The sequence below is a fragment of the Cervus canadensis genome, chromosome 25 (assembly GCF_019320065.1).
Source record: "Cervus canadensis isolate Bull #8, Minnesota chromosome 25, ASM1932006v1, whole genome shotgun sequence".
Lineage (NCBI taxonomy): Eukaryota > Metazoa > Chordata > Mammalia > Artiodactyla > Cervidae > Cervus > Cervus canadensis.
Window position 1 is genome coordinate 6,360,683 of NC_057410.1, and position 19,598 is coordinate 6,380,280.

Genomic DNA, 19,598 nt, shown 5'->3' on the forward strand with positions numbered 1-19,598 from the left:
CTTCACTTTCTGCCATAAGGATGGTATCATCTGCATATCTGAGGTTATTGATATTTCTCCCAGCAATCTTGATTCCAGCTTGTGCTTTATCCAGTCCAGCATTTTGCATGATGTACTCTGCATATCTTAGCTTGCCAGCAAAAATTTACATACTTACTTACTTTTCCATCTAGAAGTATTTTCTCTTCACATGGCTGTCAGTGCACAAGTTCTCACTGGCTACAGCTTCTCAAAGTCATTTGTAAGATGCTCTTCGTATTTCTGACCTCAAAACATCAGTGTGATATGCTTAGTCCTTGGATCTTCTTTCTTTTCCTTAATGTTTTACCCTGACTTTTAATTCTTTCTATATATTGATATCTTATATCTCCTACACAAATTCTCCCTTAATTCCAGTTTTAGCCATTCCATATCTTCATCTGTATCTGGTGAAAATCTAAGGATAACACATCTGAAACTAACCTTTCCTCCCCCCTAAAACCTGCTACTCTGTTATTTTTCCCTGTCTGAGTAATCATCACTTGCACTCTTCTGATTGCTTAAGCTAAAACCCTTGGTATCATTCTGATTCCCTTGCATTTCTCACCTGCATAATCTAGCTTCTAAGTATTCCTTAGAATCTGTTCTCAGTCTGATGGCTTAATGTTGCTTCCGCTGTTACCACCTTGTTTGGATTTCTGCAGTAGCCTAGTCTCCCATCCTTGACATTCTTTAGTTTGTTTTTTTACTAGCAGCCAAAGTGAGCACTTAAAATGCCACTTCTCTACTCACAACCCCTCAGTGACTTCTCTTCTTAATCAGATAAAGTAGAATGCTTTCATAACTACCTAAATTCTGTATGATCCTACCATTAGTACCTTGGCAGTCTTATTTTCACCTTGCTCATTCCACTTGAGGCTTCCCTAGTGGTTCAGTGGTAAAGAATCTGCCTACCAATGCAGGAGATCTGTGTTCGTTCCCTGGGTGGGGAAGATTCCCTGGAGAAGGAAGTGGCAGTCCACTCCAGTATTCTTTCCTGGGAAATCCCATAGACAGTGGAGCCTGGTGGGCTACAGTCCATGGAGTCACAAAGAGTCAGACACAACTTAGCAACTGAACAACAACAAAATTCCACTTCAGCTACATTGGTGCACCTTAGTGTTCTAAAACATGCCAAATACATCCCCATCTCAGGGCCTTTGCGTTACCCTTCTCAAAATCAAAGCGGACATTTCCATATTACTTGTATATATTATGCATATAAATGTGTATGTATTAATAGGAAAAATGCCTAGAAGAAAAAATATCAAAATGGTAACAGTGGTTATCTCTAGGTGGACATTTTATTTGTATTTTATGTATTTTTGCAATGAGCAAGATTTATTTCTTCAATCAGGAAATAAGTATTCATTTTTATAGAAAGACTGAAATGACCTCCCTTCCTTGACTTCTGCCAGTAGCCTCCTTCCTAGGTGATTTTCTGTTTTTTGTACTGCTTACATGGGTGTATCCACTTGGAAGTTCATCATTATATACTGACAATTTGTGCATTTTTCTGTATGCATTTACACTTCAATTAAAAAATCAGTACTGCCAAAATAGAAAGCAGTATTAACAGTATACTTATAGTTATTTAATGTAATTTTAAAAATCTTCTGTCTAGTTTGCTCTAAGTTTTGAAGTACACTGTAATGTATACTATGTAATTAATGCCTTAATTAAGCTGTCTTTCACTGTAGGACTGTTAGAGAGCATTAGAAGCTAAGTAGAACATAAACAGTGCTATTAACTAAGTTTGATTATGTAGGATAGGTGTGGGTTTTATTTTTTAAGTGAACATGTATTGTTAGACTTAGTATTTTACGGATTATGTTTTGTCCAAAATTAATCAAGTATTCTAAAAGTTAGGAGTATTTTATATTTCTTCATATGTTATAAAATATTTTAAGTGTAATTTTCTTGAATCTAAGTTAGGTGAGTTATTGACAATGTTTAAAAATACTTTAAAGATTCGTCTAAATATGGTACCAAAACTTAATAACTCTCAAACAGGTAGAGACTCCTGTATCTTACTTTACAGCAGATAAACACTTCTCCCACCCAGGTAATTGGTTCAGAAATAAGGAGGATGCGTGGTTTCCCTTGGGACCCAGAGGTTTTGACCGACCTCCCGAGACGGCGCTTTTGTGGTGTCTCCATACTCTGTTTACTTTCAGTTAGCTGTTTAAACTGTGAATTATGTTCAGCTTAATGTAAATTATTCTTAAATCGGTTTTGTTGTAACAACATTCCATCCTGTGGCCTCTCTGAATCATACTTTAATTTCTAACACCAACGTATCATCAGAAAATACACTAATTTTATACTGTGTAAGAAGTTAAAGTGCATCCTGTATAATGTAAACTATATTTTAGTATTATGTGATTGAACTCTTACCTTTGAGATATTAATTTCCCCAAGTAATTATCTGTCAGAGTTACAATTATCATTTTGTTCCTAAAAAGTATACCCAGTCTCAAAAACTTGATTGTTTTATATATTTCCTACATATTTGTTTATCTTCTCTTGTTGTTATTATCAATATTTTAAATTTAGGATTTTTATGCTAGTGAGCACTTATCTCTGTGTGTACATTATTAAATATTTATTATATTTACATATCTTTCCTCAAATTTAGATACAATTGAAAAGGAAATAAGAAAAATCTTCAATATTCCAGATGAAAAGGAGACCAGATTGTGGAACAAATACATGAGTAATACATTTGAACCACTGAATAAACCAGACAGCACCATTCAGGATGCTGGTTTATACCAAGGACAGGTATTGTTTAGCAATACTGTTTATTTTATGCATACTGTACATGTAGCTTTTGAGACTCATAAATTGTATGGCTATCCTGACAATCTACAATGGGTTCTACTATCTCTGATTTCCTCTTTCTAACTCATCTGATCTCTGTCCCTGCTTGTCACTAATTATACACTAACTATAACCTCTTCTCTCCTTGAGCTTGAGAATAACCTACTTTTTAAAAATAAATTCTTTTCCATTGACAAATAACTAACAAGGAATCAGCATACTTTTTGTAAAGGATGAAGTAATAAATATTTTTGTTTCAGTGGTCTATATGATCTCTGTCAGGACCACAACTTTGCCCTTGTAGTAGCAAGAAAGTAATGGTAAACAGTAGTAGAAAATGTATATAGCTGTGTTCCAACAGTCTTTATTCTCAAAAGCAGTCAGTGAGCTAAGTGAATTGTAGTTTGCCAACCCCTGTTAGAAGGGGTCAGCCCCCAGTTTGGTCTTTCCTTATGATATAATCCAAACAAATGAGAGACTTTCTTTATGATGTAATCCAAACAAATGAATGTGTTGAGAAATGAAGATTTCTAGACACAATCAGCAAGTCTTACTGATTCTTCCTTCCTTCCAACTCTCTCTTTAATTAATCTCTCTTCCATTCCCAGCCCTTACCTTTCTGTAATGTTTTAACAAATTCCTCTGCTTCCAGTCTTTTCATGTCCACTCTCAATCTTCCATATTTCTGCCAGAATAGCCTTTCTAAAATGTAGACCTTATTATTTCCTTTCCACTAATCTTTCCTGGCTCCTTAAAATTGTAGAAAAAGTCCCAGCACCTTAACATAGCATGCAAGTCACGGTTTATCCTTTTACCTTATTCTTCTAGCATCTTTTGATTAATCTTGCCTTTTGATTTGCATTCCTAACAAAACCTAACTGAACTACTTATAGTCCTTAAGCCTACTGTGGTGTTCCATTCTCTTGTTCTTTGACATATGTTGTTTCATCTGCCCATTGTACCCTTCTCCCCAATCCCTGTATTCATCCAAAACAAAATTCTTTTTAAACATCCAAATATTGAAATGAAGCTTCCCATCCTATCATGTAATCTAACCAGATCAGATTATCCATCCTTCCAATTCCAATGTCAGGTCATTTCTTCAGCCTTTCATGATCTGTTTATCTCAGTATCTAACTGAGGCATAGGATTTTTTTTTTACTTTGGAGAAAAAATTTATCCCTTAACTTCCATAATGATTTACATATATGTCTTGTATCATTCATTGTATACTTTGCTGTGCTTAGTTGATTGTCATGTCTGACTCTTAATGACCCCATGGACTGTAGCCTGCCAGGCTCCTCTGTCCATGGGGATTCTCCAGGCAAGAATACTGGAGTGGGTTGCCATGCCCTCCTCCAGGGGATCTTCCTGACCCGGGATGGAACCCAGGTTTCTCGCATTGCAGGCGGATTCTTTACTGTCTGAGCCCCCAGGGAAGCTTGTATCATTCATTGTCTACCTGAGTTATTTATATATTAAGCTCCCTGGCTAAACTATGAAGTCCTTGTTTTGGTTGGATTTTGTGTCCTAAATACGACCTATATTTTAGTACCTAACACAGAGCCTGCTGCTCCAATATATGGAAGCTTTTGCTTTGTTCTGTGTTAATTTAAAATTGATATTGATATGTGATGGAAATTGTTCCTACTATAATCAAATATTGTCCTGAGCTGTAAAACAGTGATTTTCACACTTATTTTAGCCATTATATTCTTAAGTAAAATCTTACAAAATATGTATTCCAATTAAAAGGAGTTATCCAGTTGAAGCTGATTGAGACATTTGGAACTACTAGGTGACGCTCCCTTCCTTAGCCATCCAACTCCTCTTTCTCTCTTCCAGTAGAAAGAGGTTATCATCCATCAGGCCATGAGGTAGCTCCAGGGAGTACAGTTTAAAATATGTAGGATTATTTCTTTAAATCTTTTCAGTAATTCATTCTGTGTAATGGCTATAATTCTCCTTGTCATGTATATTAGACTGAGGCTTAGAGAATTTAAGTAATTTGATGATAGGAATGCATTTATCAGAATGAAGATGACCAAATTATTTTAATAAGAAGACTAAATATCTTATTAAACATTCTTATAGAATATCTTTAGAGACATTTGATCTTTTGAAATAGAAATGGTTCAGAGAAAATGCATGAAATTTTCTAGATTTTGTACCAGTTATTTTCTGAATGGTGATGAATGAACTGAACACTATCTTAGACTTAAAAGAATTTTTTTTTCTTACTGAAATAGAAAGTATCCTCATTAAAAGTGAAACAAAGATACATTATTGAAGAGTTTGCCTCTCAAAATAGATGGTCTTTACCTCTCTTTCTAGTATGTGTATGTTCAGTTTAATTAAATCTTAAAATCTTTTAAAAAATATTTTCATTTTGAGTTAAGGTTTTAACCATGAACGATGAAAATTTTATTCAGAAAATGATACATTTGAGTAAAGAAATGAGTTTTAGCATTTCTGATGGCATTCAACATTAAATGTAAAGACAAAAGGAATTTAAAATACAAATACTGCTTGGGATTAAAGGTTACAATTAAGCTTTAAATATTCTTTTGATTCTTTAGCTTTAGGATCTTCCTTTAAAAAACAAACCATAAGCAAAGATATTAAATGTATACCTTTGACATTTTCTATAGCTAAACTCTTTTGCTTTATAGCTGATTTAAGTGTTGCTAGAGACAAAGTTTATGTGTATGTGTTTTTTAATAAAGTACAATTTTTGCTTACATGTCTATACAGTTAAAAGTTGTAGCACAGGAAATCCTTTCTTCAGAAGTTAAAAATTACTCAGCAAACTCAGTTTTATAAACATGTGAAACTATGTAAATACATGACTATATCATCTTAGAGCAGAAATTGAGCATAATGGTTAATTGCCAGTGGTAGGTAGGGAGAGGAATATGATCAGGGAGGTGTCAGGATGGCAGATATACAGCGCACTATTCTTAATATATTACCTATATTTCATGTGTGTTTTGGGAGTTTGTTTTTTGTTTTCTGGTCAAGCTGTATGGCTTGCAGGATCTTAGTTCCCCACCCAGGGATCGAATATGTGCTCCCTGCACCAAGGGCATGGAGTCTTAAGCCCTGGACCATCAGGGAAGTTCCTCACATGTGATTTTTGTTTGTAGGAAATAATTAAGTTTTTTACAGATAACTTTTTTAAAGGTAACTTTGGCTTCCCCGATAGCTCAGTGGGTAAAGAATCTGCTTGCAATGCAGGAAACACAGGAAATGCGAGTTCGATCTCTGGGTTGGGAAGATCCCCTGGAGGAGGAAATGGCAACCCACTCCAGTATTCTTGCCTGGAAAATCCCATGGACAGAGGAGCCTAGTGGGATACAGTCCATTGGACGCAAAGGGTTGGACACAACTGAGCAACTAACACACCACACACAAAAATAACATTAGTGTTTTAATTAGCATATTTTATCAACAACATGGTTCCATGAATTTTTTAAATCAATATTTCATTTGTATGTGTGTTCTGAATCATGCTCACATTTTTACATGGTTAAGATCCAAATGCCAACTTAGAAATTGCCTGAAACATACAGTCCACAAAAATATATTACTAAGTATACATACGTCTGCTTCTTATGACCAATTCATGTTGTTATACTGCAGAAACCAGCACAACATTGGTAAAGCAGTTATCCCCCAAATAAAATTTTTTAAAAAAATTATTTTATCAATAAAGAAGTATATTACTAAGAATACATAAAACAGGTAACAAAATTGCAACTTTAAGAAAAGAGTTAGTAAAAATGAATATGTAGTGTAGAATATATGCAAATTTTTAATGCCTTGAATTTGCTTCCAGACATGTTTTCTATATTATAGTTTTCCTGTGGAAATTTCGATACTAACTTGTAGAGATCACATTTCTTTTGTTAATTATTTTGGTTTTTCTTCTTTGCACGGACTCACCCCTACTAAAAACTAGAAGAGAGCCTTCTTTTTTAGATTGGAAGATAATGAAAAAAGATTCTGGGATTTTACTTTAAAATATAGTTCACCTCAGCCTGTACCTTTCATTTGTTAGAGGTGATTTGTGTCTACCCTAACTGTGCTGCAATAGAGAACTGCAGTCTGATTCTCATACATGGTTCTATCATTTACATCTTAAAAGATTTTCTAATTTATACAATGATAATGTAAATAAGCACAAATTTCTTTTCTTTTTTTTTAAATTTATTTATTTTAGTTGGAGGCTAATTACTTAACAGTATTGTAGTGGTTCTTGCCATACACTGACATGACTCAGCCACAGGTATACGTGTGTCCCCCATCCTGAACCCCCTCCCACCTCCCTCCCCACCCCATCCCTCAGGGTCATCCCAGCGCACCAGCCCTGAGCACCCTGTCTCGTGCTTCGGACCTGGACTGGCGATCTGTTTCACATATGATAATATACATGTTTCAATGCTGTTCTCTCAGATCAAAGCCCCAGACAAATCATATATAACCTGTAATTTGGAACTGTCTTTGTCTCTGTTACTCAGTATTTGCATAACAATAGTTGGCTGAGATCATACATCAGTATGTTTAACAACTGTAACCATTTATTGAGCATCTGTTTTTTGCACAGTACTTTTACAAGCAACAAATAGAAAACATACTCCCCAAATTCAAAGAACTTCTAACTACTTGGTTTAAACTTTTTTAATGCTTTAAGTCATAGAACCAGTGATTTTCCTTGTAGTTTGTTACCTTCTTTCTTTCTGTCATTGCCTACATCTTATATTCAAGGTCTCTTTATCTCCCTTGACCCGCTTTGAAATCAAAATGCAAATACCTCTTCACCTTGTCTACCGTGTCCTATAAGTCATTGCAGAGTTACTTTAGTTATTTAACATATATAGCTAATCTTCTTAAGCTATTTTTACTTCAGCATTAAGGAAAAACACTCTATTATTGTCTTATTTGCAGGTGTTAGTGATAGAACAGAAAAATGAAGATGGAACATGGCCAAGGGGTCCGTCTACTCCTAAGTAAGTGCTCTCACCTTTTGTGGCTTAATACATGATTTTGAAGCTTTGATTTCAGATAATACAGAATAATAGAAGAACCTAATTATATATCGCAAATATATTTAACTTTTTAATACTTTAGTATTTTATTCTCAGTATAGGAGTTGTCTAAATTTGCACTTAAATTAATACGCTGTAATTTAAAAGCTTTCCAATACTAATTTCTTTTAAAACAAAGTATAAATGTTCTAAATGTAATGGTGCACTAATACAATCAAATCACTGTTTAAACATTTTGTTTAATATTTTTCATGCTTTTTGTGATTTTTTAAAAGTGTGTGTTAAAAGAATATTCTTTATCAAAATGAATCTGATATGAAAGTAATACTTTTTATTTATTTAAATAAATTAGTATAAAAGCACAATTAGAGTCAGAGGAGTTTAAGTATTTTGATGGTAAATGAGCAATGAAAAAATTAGAAATCTTCTATTTTTTTTTAATTATGGTAAGAAAACATAACTTGATATCTGTCTGCCCTCTTAACAAAGTTTTAAGTGTGTGCACTTGCAGTATTGTTAACTGTAGGTACATTGTTCTACAGAAGATCTCTAGAATTTATTCATCGTGTAGCAATCTTTATTCCTGTTGAACAGTAATTCCTCATTTCTCCCTTCTTCAGCCCCTGGGAATCACCATTCTACTCTCTGTTTCCATGAGTTTGACTAGTTTGCATAGCCTCATATAAGTGAAATCACACAGTATTGTCTTTCTGTGAATTGTCTTACTTTACCAGACACACTATCCTCAGTCATATGGGCTTATCGTTTCTTGAAAAAATCTGGTCTTTGATAGCTTTCATGAAGTGAAATAGTTATCTCTATATTGTATAGCCTGCTTATATTATCCTTTGCAAAATTTCAATTCCTCTGATTTTTGCATTATTAACAAAGCCATTGGGCTGGATGTATGTAGGAACAAGATCATTTTTTGCAGGGCTTAATAGTAACACGGGCTTCCCTGGTGGCTCAGTGGTAAAGCATCTGCCTGCCAGTGCAGGACGCATGGGTTTGATTCCTGGGTTGGGAAGATCCCCTAGAGAAGAAAATGGCAACCCACTCTAATATTCTTCCTGGATAATCCCGTGGACAGAGAAGGCCTGGTGAGGCTACAGACCATGGTGCTACAAAGAATCAGAGACGACGCAGCAACTAACCCACCACCAAGCATACTGTCCCTTAGGTTCATCCATGTTATCAAATATGGCATGATTTCGTTCCTTTTTCAAGGCTGAATGAAAGTCCCTTGTATATTTTCTTTATCCATTTATCCATCAACAAACATTCAGGTTGTTTTCATCATCTGGGCTATTTTAAATTATACTGCAGTGAACTTGGGAGTGCAGATGCCTCTTCAAGATGCTGATTTCATTTCCTTTGTATGTGTACCCAGAAGTGAGATTTCTGGATCATGTGATAGTTCTAGTTCTAATTTTTTGAGGAACCTGCTTACTGTTTTCGTAGTACCTATACCATTTTACACTGCAGCAGTTCACAAGGGTTCCAGTTTCCCCACATCCTTGCTGGCTCTCGTTTTCTTTTGTTCTTTTGGTAATAAACATTCGAACAGGTGTGAGGTGGTATCTCTTTGTGGTCTGATTTGCATTTCCCAATGATTTCTGATATTGAGCATCTTTTAAACATTCTTACTACCTGTTTGTATGCCTTCTCTGCAGAAGTGTCTGTTCAAACAAGCCCTAGGCCCATTTGTTAATCTGGTTATTTGAGGGTTTTGCTATTGTAATAAGTTTCTTATATATTGATATTTTGGATATTAACCTCTTATCAGATATGTTGTTTAAAGATTTAAAAACAAGACCTGAATCTATAAAGCATGACGTCGGTCTCGGCAGTGATATATTGAATATGACAGCAAAAGCACTAGCGACAAAAGCAGTAATAGACAAAAGGGGCTACATCAAACTGGAAGGTTTCCACACAGCAACAGAAACAATCAACAGAGTGAAAAGGAAGCACGCTGCATGGCAGAAGTATTTCTACGGGTTTTAGGGTTTTCAGATCCACATTTCATGATCAAAAACACTTAGGGCTAGTTGTATTTCAATATTTCGACTTTGTAGACATTTGAGAAGTAATGTGTGTCACGTGCTACTTAGTTATTTTACTATTTCTGTAACGTCCAGGGAGACTCTCATGGTTAAGCACATTAGTATTCATCAAGTATTCACACTAAGTAGGATAAATAAGGAGTATAAATAGCTCTTATCAGTTCAGGTTAGATTGCCTTTAAGTGAATCATGGAGAATTTTTTAAGTTTTCAAAGCTTTTGGAATTTCAGATTTTCTGATGAAAGATTGTGAACTTGTGTTTTGAAATCCTTAAAATAACGATTCTTAAATTTATAATAATTTAGTCATTGTTAACCTAGCTAATAAAAGAGAACAGCCTGCCACTTAATTTCCTTCAGAACTAAAATATACCTTTAGTGAGTTATTCTCTGTCCTTTTTATCTTCTGTGAAGTTTATTTAAATTTTTTGTGGGAATATGCCCAAGTATATTAATTACATTTTATTTTTACTCCACTTAGTTGGATGTAATACAAGAGTAGAAATTATTTTAGGAAGATACTAAAAATCACATGGTAGAATCATGTAGATTTCTTGATGCATTTAGTTTTTAGAAGTTAGGAATATTTGTGAATATTCACATTTAGTGTTTAGATCAGAGCTACTATTTTTTTTCCCTAGCTTATCTTTAGATAGTTGTATACTTGTTACAGCTTTAAATAACTTTTGAAGTTACAGAATTACTTGTGGGTTAATATAAAAGTCCCATGAATTTCAAAGATTGAGAGACCTTTTCAACTTAAAATTACTGGTACTCACCTAAGTAAAACTATATATTAATATTTTCTTTTATTATCTTCATTCCTATCTGCTAGCACAGTACCGGTTTTATTTAAACAGCTATAGTTACTTGCTTCTGTAAGAGAAAACATTGTTTATTATATAATGCTTTACCCACTATTCACATACAGTAAATATTGGTAAGTGAAGGTACTATTCCTGAGATACACACAGAAGTAGAGTTGAGTCCCATTCTTCACTGAATCAGCCAGTTTTATAGGAAACCCAAATATTAAAACATGAAAAGTTTAAGTATTTGTTCACTATAAAATGTGAGAAATACATTATAGCAGTATGTCATAAATTGCCAAATAATAGTTTATTATTACTTAATATTATTGTATTAAAAATACAAATAAATTTTTTAATTAGCACCTAGTATATGAAAGACTCTCAAAAAAACAGGAATAAAAGGGAACTGTCCTAACTTGATAAAGCCTGTAAGTCTAAAATCCGTATCAAACATGTAATTGAGAATTTTTGAACCCAAACTAAATAAGATTAGAAATTTTAAAAAGAAATAAAATACACTGTTTGCACATAATAATATTGTCTTCATAAAATCCAGAAACAGGAGACTAGAACTAAGAGAATTCAACAATACTGTATAATATAAAATTAATTTATAAAAATTAGCAGGTGCTTTCCATACCCATAGTTCAATACTCTTTAGCTCAGCTGGTAAAGAATCCACCTGCAATGCACAAGACCCCGGTTCGATTCCTGGGTTGGAAATTTCCCCTGGAGAAGGCATAGGCTGCCCACTCCAGCATTCTTGGGCTTCTGTGGTGGCTCCGACGGTGAAGAACCCACCTGCAGTACTGGAGACCTGGGTTCAGTCCATGGATTGGGAAGATCCCCTGGAGGAGGGCGTGGCAACCGACTCCAGTGTTCTTGCCTGCCTCGAAGAAGCCCCATCGACAGAGAAGCCTGGCCGGCTACAGTCCCTGGGGTCGTAAAGAGTCGAGACGTGACTGAGCAACTATCACAACATATAATAAGTATTTTTATCTTTATAGGCCATAGCGTCTCTGACTCAACTATAACTGCTGATATAGCTTGAAAGTAGCAGTAGACATTGTGTAAACATATGGAGGTGGTGTGTTGCAGTAAAACTGTTTAAAAAAAAAATGTGTATTTGGCTTGTGAGCCATAGATTCCTGACCATGATATATAACATTAGTAACCCACTTTAAAAAGATAATTTGGATAGTATCTGTGACTTAGGGATCACAGAACATAGTGTGAAAATTAACGTGTTTGATTACATTAAGTATTTCTGTTAAAGGAACCATATACAAAGTTAAAAGTCAAATGTTGGTTTTAGAAAATCTAAAACCTACAAGGGAATAATACTGCAGTGTGTAAAGAACTGCTGTGAATTAATGGAAACAAAGCAAATAACCTTTTATAAAGTAAAAGATAAAAAAATGTAAAGAAGGGGATGCCCAAGCACTGACAGGTAGTGAGGTGGTATACAAGCTCTCTTGTAAAATTAAAACATGAGATACAACCTGATAGCCATCAGAATGACAAAACCCTAAAAGGGTGCTAATCAGAAGTGTTTGGGGAGCTGCGGAGACGACTTAGGTACTGATGGTGGAAGTACAAACTAGTACCATTCTATAAATCAGTCAGTGTTGAATTAAATTAGGAATGCTTAATGCCTCTGACCCAGCCCTCAATGGAAGTTTTTACACAGGTCCCTGAATATATTGTGCAGTCTTTGTAGCTGCATTGTTTGTGATAGTGGGGATTTGAAGGCAGCCTCGCTAAATATCTTTTTCTGGTAGAATGAGTAAGAAAAATGATGATGATGTACTGTGGAATGCCAGTGCAGTAGGTAGAAGTAACTGGTGAGATCTTTAAAACTGAATAAACTTTAAAACATACAGTTAAGAGAAAAAAATAAAAACGAAATGAAATTTAACTTAGTATCATTTAGGTGAACTTGGAAGAGAACATACTATCTAAAATTATAATATTCAAGAACATTGAGAAGGCACCTGAAGTGGAGGAAAATAGTACAGATTACGGGGAAAAAAAGTTTGAGGAATTATCATTTACAATTGAAGTAAAGATGCAAATTCCTTTTTTCTGGATAAATGCCAGCGTTTTTTAAAAAGTGAAATTCTGTGTATTCATTGAAGTTATTATATTATAACCACATGTGACTTAGACAAATTCAGTTGTAGCAGAAGGCATGTAATTTTAAGGTCCTCAAAAAAGAAACTTCAAGATACTAAAATACATAACAGCTCTAACACTTAGAATTGTCATCATATCTGTCGGGAGACAACCCTTGGTCCTCAGCATGGTATGAAGATGCTGGTTTTAATAACCACCACTAGTCTGGGGTCTGTCCAGTGCTCATACTGCTTCGCACATAGATATTTCCTACCTAGAGTGTCAAAAGCCAAGGAAAAAATCATTAAAAGCTGTAATGTGGTGATGAAAGGAAGAGTCACCTGTTGAGTTTGTTAAAACACTGTTACCTAAGCCCCATCATTTGAGTTTCTGATTCAGTAGATCTGGGTCGGGCTAGTGAATTTGCATTTCTCATAATAAGCTCATAGCTGATTCTAATGCTGTTGATCTGTCACACTTTGAGAAATTCTGTAGATAATGTTTCTTAGTATGTATTGTGTGAGCCACTATAGACAGAAGTTTCCACAGTCCTCCCCACCAGACCAGCGGAGTATAAATCTTTATGAGGGGACTCAGGAATCTGAATTTTAGGTGCTGCTTATGAAAAAGAAAATACAAGAACACCACTACAGTAGGCATTGAGAGAAAGCATGTTAATATCTAACTGTCTTGACTTTTCTATACTACTGAAAACTAACTGTTCTGAAGGACCTAAAAATCATACTACGCCCATTTCTATCAGAATGGAGACAATATATCCTGACCTGAGGAACTGCTAAATACAAAAGCCATATTGAGCATAAAATATAATTTTGTTTAAAACATGGTAGTCCCGTTTATAAAAATGTATTAACATATGACAACCCAAAATCTAATTGGAAATCTTAAGAACCTACCTAAAAATTATTCAGAAGTTTTCTATTTTAATCTATTCAGATTTGTCTGCTAGATATCAGTTTATAATTTTATTTTTTCATCTTTATATTCATGCTATATTTTTTAAAAATTGAGATGCTTAGTTTTTTCCAGAACTTGGAATTCTAATCTAGTTCTTAAGTATCTAATTTCTTAAAACTGCTCAAAAGCACAGTATTTTCTAATAATATTTTATGAAAGCTTCAACCATTGTAATGTTTTTTCTGTTGTGTTAAATTTGACTATCTTTCCAAAAATGTTGTCATTGGTTAGATAGTCTAATTATTCAATTGGAGGTGTGTAGCTAGTTACAGCTTCTATTTTTAAAAAATTATTTTAAAGTAGAGTAATTGTAGAATCCTGTGTGTTCCTAAAGAGAGGAGAAATCTAATCAATAGATTACCCCTTACTCTCCAGAAAATTTGTTTAATGTTAACACCTTATCCCTTAGTTAGAAGCAGTATAACTTGATTAATTAACTAAATTGTACTGTTACTTTTTTCTGCATGGTTTCATTTAGGTATAATTGTCTCAAAGAGTGCTTTTGACAGTACTAATGTTTTGGAAATTAAAATACCCATATTTTGCTGTTTTTTTCTAAAATAAGTAAATATTCTTGTAAAGGTAGCATGAGAAGTTGTTTTAATTCAGACATTTTCATTAATTGCTCAAAAATACTGACAAGAGATGTGTAATTAAGAATCTGTTGAAAAAAAATAAGGGTCATTGATGACTGAAGAGGCAGTTTTCATAAGCTAGAAAACATTTGGAGAAGAATCCAAAATCAACCAGGTAAGACATGACAGGTTAAAATAAATCAAATAGAAAACTAAGCCAGTGGTTCTTAACTCCGATGTTGGCCCTCTGCCATCTGTGTTGTTCTGATTAGCAGAATTCCAAGTTGGTGACTGAGCACTAAGTATAAACTTCATCTTAGTGGTATGTTAGTATTTTTACAACACTGTCCCTGGATGCTCTGCTCGGAGAGAGGAAACATTTTATAAATAAAACCACTGCATACTACTTTTTATTTAGGATAAATAATAAACATCTAGGTGACTGTAATAATTGTTTTTGTTTTTTTTTTTACACCAGCTGTTTTGATTTTGTATCTGTTTAAATATAGATAGAAAAGCCTAGCATATATTTTTTTTAGGACTTTTTATGTGGAATATTTTGTCAGATACCATATAGAGCAGTCAAAATGAGAAGCAAAAATTAAGTTATGTGATGCAACTTATATGTAAATTTTCTTAAGTTCTCTTTTGTGTAAGTATTTAACATGCCGCCTGACATGAAAGGAGACACAAGGCAAATTGCCTGTTGAATTGAACTCATCTGTATCTCACAGCAGTCAAGGTGCTTGATTTTTCAAGAGATTTAAATTTTTCATTTTCTCTAAGAACTTAGTTTAGGATGATTGTTAGAAATTGGGAAAGTTAAGATCAGTCTTGTTTTTCTTAACAATTTTTGTTTTTTAATGTTAAATTTTAAAAATTTGGGTTTTATGTCATGTTTGAAATAAAAGTTTTAGATATGTCAGTGTCAGACTTAATTTCTCTATGTTTTCATTGCTAAATATATATTAGATTTCCATGTATGTTGAATATTTAGGTAAAGCTGTGTTTTTCTGTTCAGGTAAGAATTTCAGCTTGGCCTTGAATTCAGCTTTTAGCTGAAACACTGGGAATAGGGGAATTAAAATACTGCATTCAGTTGTCAGGGGTGAAGTTTAATTTTCTCGCTTCATGAAATCAACTCAGCTGTGCTATTGTTTTACTTTTTTCTGTCTTGTTAAGAGATGATTCACTGTCTTACATTACACTTAGCCCTAACTAGACAAAATGAGTTTAATGCCAGATAACTGGCTTAGCATCTAGTTTGTGCATAATATTCTAAGCATTTTTTTTTCACTCATCTCTTCAGAAAGCTATTAGTGCAAAGTTGCTAATAAGCAGTGTGATTTTCAAATTATATCAAAGAAAGAGTTAGTGTTTGGGCTATAATCCACAGATTGACTAATCAACCCCTAAATTAATTCCACAAATACTAGCTAGATTGGGCTTCGTGTAATCTAGGTCAGAAGTTGGAATCACAGTAGATAAGTGATCTATTAACAATAATGTGTGTATCAGGATTTTAAAAGTTTTTTCAGACTTTTCTATTTACCTGTGGACCACATCCATCCAGCTCTGATCTCTATGCTCTTTTAAGAGTAAGCTCTCTACCAGTGGATTTATCCGAGTGTTTCCTTGACCTTGCTTTTCCTTCATTATCGACTCACTCCTGTGTATATAAATGCCTTGCATACTGCCACACATATAGTAGACACTAGTTAACATTAGTTTGTGCTTTTGTTTTCTTTTCCAGTATCATTTTCCAAGCTAACCTATAGATACATATAAACAAATCTCTCCCATCTTTAAAAACAAGACCATCAATTTCCTCTGAATATCATTTAGTTTTTCTCCCTTTGATAGCCAACTTCTTTAAAAAGGCAGTGCTTACTATTCCTTATCACATATTCAGGATTTAGCAGAGTCCTTATTGAACTTCTTAAAAACCTAATTTATTTGATCTCTCTCTTTAATACTTCTTTTTGATAACTGTCTCCTAAAGAAATTCTCTTATTTTGAAACCATTATACCAGCGTTTCAGGACTCTGACCAATACTCTGACTGGCTGGCTCTCTTCCTTTCCAGGGCTGCCTGCCTGTTTTTGCACGTTTCGTACTGCACAACTCCGGGGACATCATTCACACTGTAATCTATAAAAGGCCGTCGTTGGCACTGTGCAGTTTGACCTACCATTGTCTTTATACTATTGGTGCAAATATCTACCCAGGGAAGGAGGGTCAGACAGTGTTCAAATAACATGTTGGTGTTTTTGTGAAAATAGTTTTGACCTCATGGACTGCTGCCTGGAAAGGATCTTGTAGCCTGCTCGGTGTCCATGGATTGCACTTTGAGAACTGTTTTCTGAATCTCCAAGACATGTTGCCTGTGCCCACTCCACTGTCTTACTTCTCACCTTTGTTGTTCTTATAGTCTCCTAAATGCTCTTCCAATCTTCAGTCTCTTTCTGTTCCTCAAGAGTTAACTTTCTAGAATACAAATTGACTATGTTGATACTCTTAAAAAATCTTTCAACATGCCACAGCACAATTGGATAAAATCCAAATTCCTTCAGAGGACATAAGAGGTTCCTTATTATCACACCTGCCTTACTAACTTCTGTTTCTGACATTGTATACTTCTTATTCTTTCAGTTAATTGATAATTCCCTAAATGCATCATGATTTCTGTAGCCCCACACATTTTCTCATACTGTTCTTTCCTCCTAGAATACTCTTCTAGAATGTTCCAGTGTCCACCTGCCCTTCCAGCTGTGCACAGTTTAAAATTACTTCATGTTACTACCCACAAAGTTTGACTTTGTTATAGTTTTAAGATTTGGTTTCGAACTGACACTGTTTTGTAGGTTGCTTGTTTCATTTCTCCCTGTTAGAATAGAGCTATTTGAGATCAGGAACTTTATCTGTCTTTGTATTGCTAGACTTAACAGGGGCAAGAAATCCAATACTGTCTTGGAGTAGAGTTGCTAATGAATAGTAAAAACGCACAGATGGGCAGAAAAAAACGTTACACACACACACAGAGACACACACACACTCCCCACCTGCATATGGGCTTCCCTGGTAGCTCAGCTGGTAGGGAATCTGCCTGTAATGCAGGAGACCCTGGTTCAACTCCTGGGTCAGGAAGCTCCCCTGGAGAAGGGATAGGCTACCCACTCCACTATTTTGGGGCTTCCCTGGTGGGTCAGATGGTAAAGAATCTGCCTCCAATGTGGAGGACCTGGATTGAATCCCTGGATTCAGAAAATCCCCTGGAGAAGGGCATGGCACCCCACTCTAGTATTCTTGCCCAGAGAATCCCCATGGACAGAGGAGCCTGGCGGGCTACAGTCTATGGGGTTGCAAACAGTCAGACACGACTGAGCGCCTAAACACAGCACATATATACCATATATATAAGTATATGTGTGTGTGTGTGTGTGTGTATAGGCATTTCACATGATGTATGACCGTAGCCATATATAATAAATATGTTATAATAAAATCTTTATTTTCATAACTTTTACTATAAGGTTCAAGGGAATATTTCTCTTTCTGTATACTTGAAAGCTTGTAGTGAGTTGAATTAAATTATAGTCAAATGGATCGCATTTTGAAAAATTAACCTCCTTAATTCATGATAAGTTAGTTTCAGTATTTTTAGTTTGTTTCCCTGATTTAGCATTATTAATAGGAAGGCAAACAATGCCAGAATGTTTCTTTTTCTGTACTATTAACATTTTAAAATAAATACCTTAAAATATTAGTATTTATATTAAAATTGCATTTTAAGAGTGTCTTCTGCATTGTTTTATATTAAAACTTGGTGGTTGTATTTTTTGTTTTGAGCTTAGTACAGTTAAATAAAATCTTGTAAAGGTCTTCTGTCAGAAAGGCAGCTAAATAGAAGTCCCACTTGATATAATCTTATCTGTATATAGTCAACAACAAAAAATCCTCCTTTAAAATGAAAAAATTTTACCAAGATTTCATAAAACTTCAAAAGTTAAATAACATTTTTATATATGAAAGAAATTTTTATTACCCACCACTTTGCAAAATTCAAATTACTAAAAAACAAATATTATAGATTATATACTTTCCTGTTCATTGACCATTTTGCTGTTCATTGTCACCTGAGTAAAAGAAATAGAATAATTTTTAAAACAGTAATCACTTTAGGCCTCACTAATTTAGAATTTCTGATGACTAAGATACTGGACTGAAAGTATTAACTTCTTGAGGCCCTACAGCCCATGGCCTAAATGTTGCCTAGCAAATTAAATTTGTGTACAAAATTACAAGAGAAATTATATCTTTCAGAAACTTCTAAGTACTTTAAAGTAATCGTTTGTATATCATGGATTTGTTTATTATAAATCATGCCTTCAAAACATAGTTGTTGATTAAAAGCCATTAGTAATTGAGATTTCTCCAAAAAGATTCTGAACTAGTGAGGTGCATAGTATATAGTCAGATTTATATCTGTTCAGTATTTGCAGGGATGAATTTGGCCAAATATTGCTTCATGGGATTATGTTTGGAATTCTCTTTGCTCTTTTATCCCTCTTGCCTTACACTTCTAAAACAGGTAAATCCTCTGATATCTGTGTTGTGTTTAATTAGAATGCCATGGTTCCTACTGGGGGCTTCCCAGGTGGCTCAGTGGTAAAGAAGCCGCAGGCCAGTGCAGGAGATGTGGGTTTAATCCCTGGGTTGGGACGATCGCTGGAGGAGGAAATGGCAACTCACTCCAGTATTCTTGCCTGGAAAACCCCATGGCCAGAGGGACCTAGAAGGCCACAGTCCATAGGGCTGTGAGAGTTGGACAGGACTGAGCAACTGAGCACGCATGCTCGGTGCCCACTGAGACTGAGTGGGTTTCTTTAACATGCTTCCTTTAAAAACTAGTATTTTAATTCCACTGATTTAAGAAAATTATTGATTTTTTTTTTTTTGAAAATTATTGATTTTAAAATATTAGTAGTGGTTACCTGAACTCAGAAATGGGTGTATTGTATTAGTAGATTTATGAGAATAATACCGAGTTTTATATTTAATTTGATAAATTTCTTTTGAAAATAGTTCCCTTATATACCATTATTTTTTATATGAATGAATACATCAGAAATTGAAAACCAAGGGATGATGATTTTGTCATAAAT

The 19,598-nt window shown here is 34.5% G+C and overlaps 1 protein-coding gene across 4 annotated transcripts in view; it reads left to right on the forward strand.

Moving 5' to 3' along the window:
- Positions 1 to 19,598, forward strand: part of USP15 (ubiquitin specific peptidase 15) — a 125,024-nt gene that overhangs the window by 55,588 nt on the left and 49,838 nt on the right. For all 4 annotated transcript variants that reach the window (XM_043446347.1, XM_043446343.1, XM_043446344.1 and 1 more), the window contains 2 exons: positions 2,657 to 2,802; positions 7,789 to 7,850. In XM_043446347.1, coding sequence (XP_043302282.1) covers positions 2,657 to 2,802; positions 7,789 to 7,850 — 208 coding nt within the window. The remainder of the gene's footprint in view (positions 1 to 2,656; positions 2,803 to 7,788; positions 7,851 to 19,598) is intronic.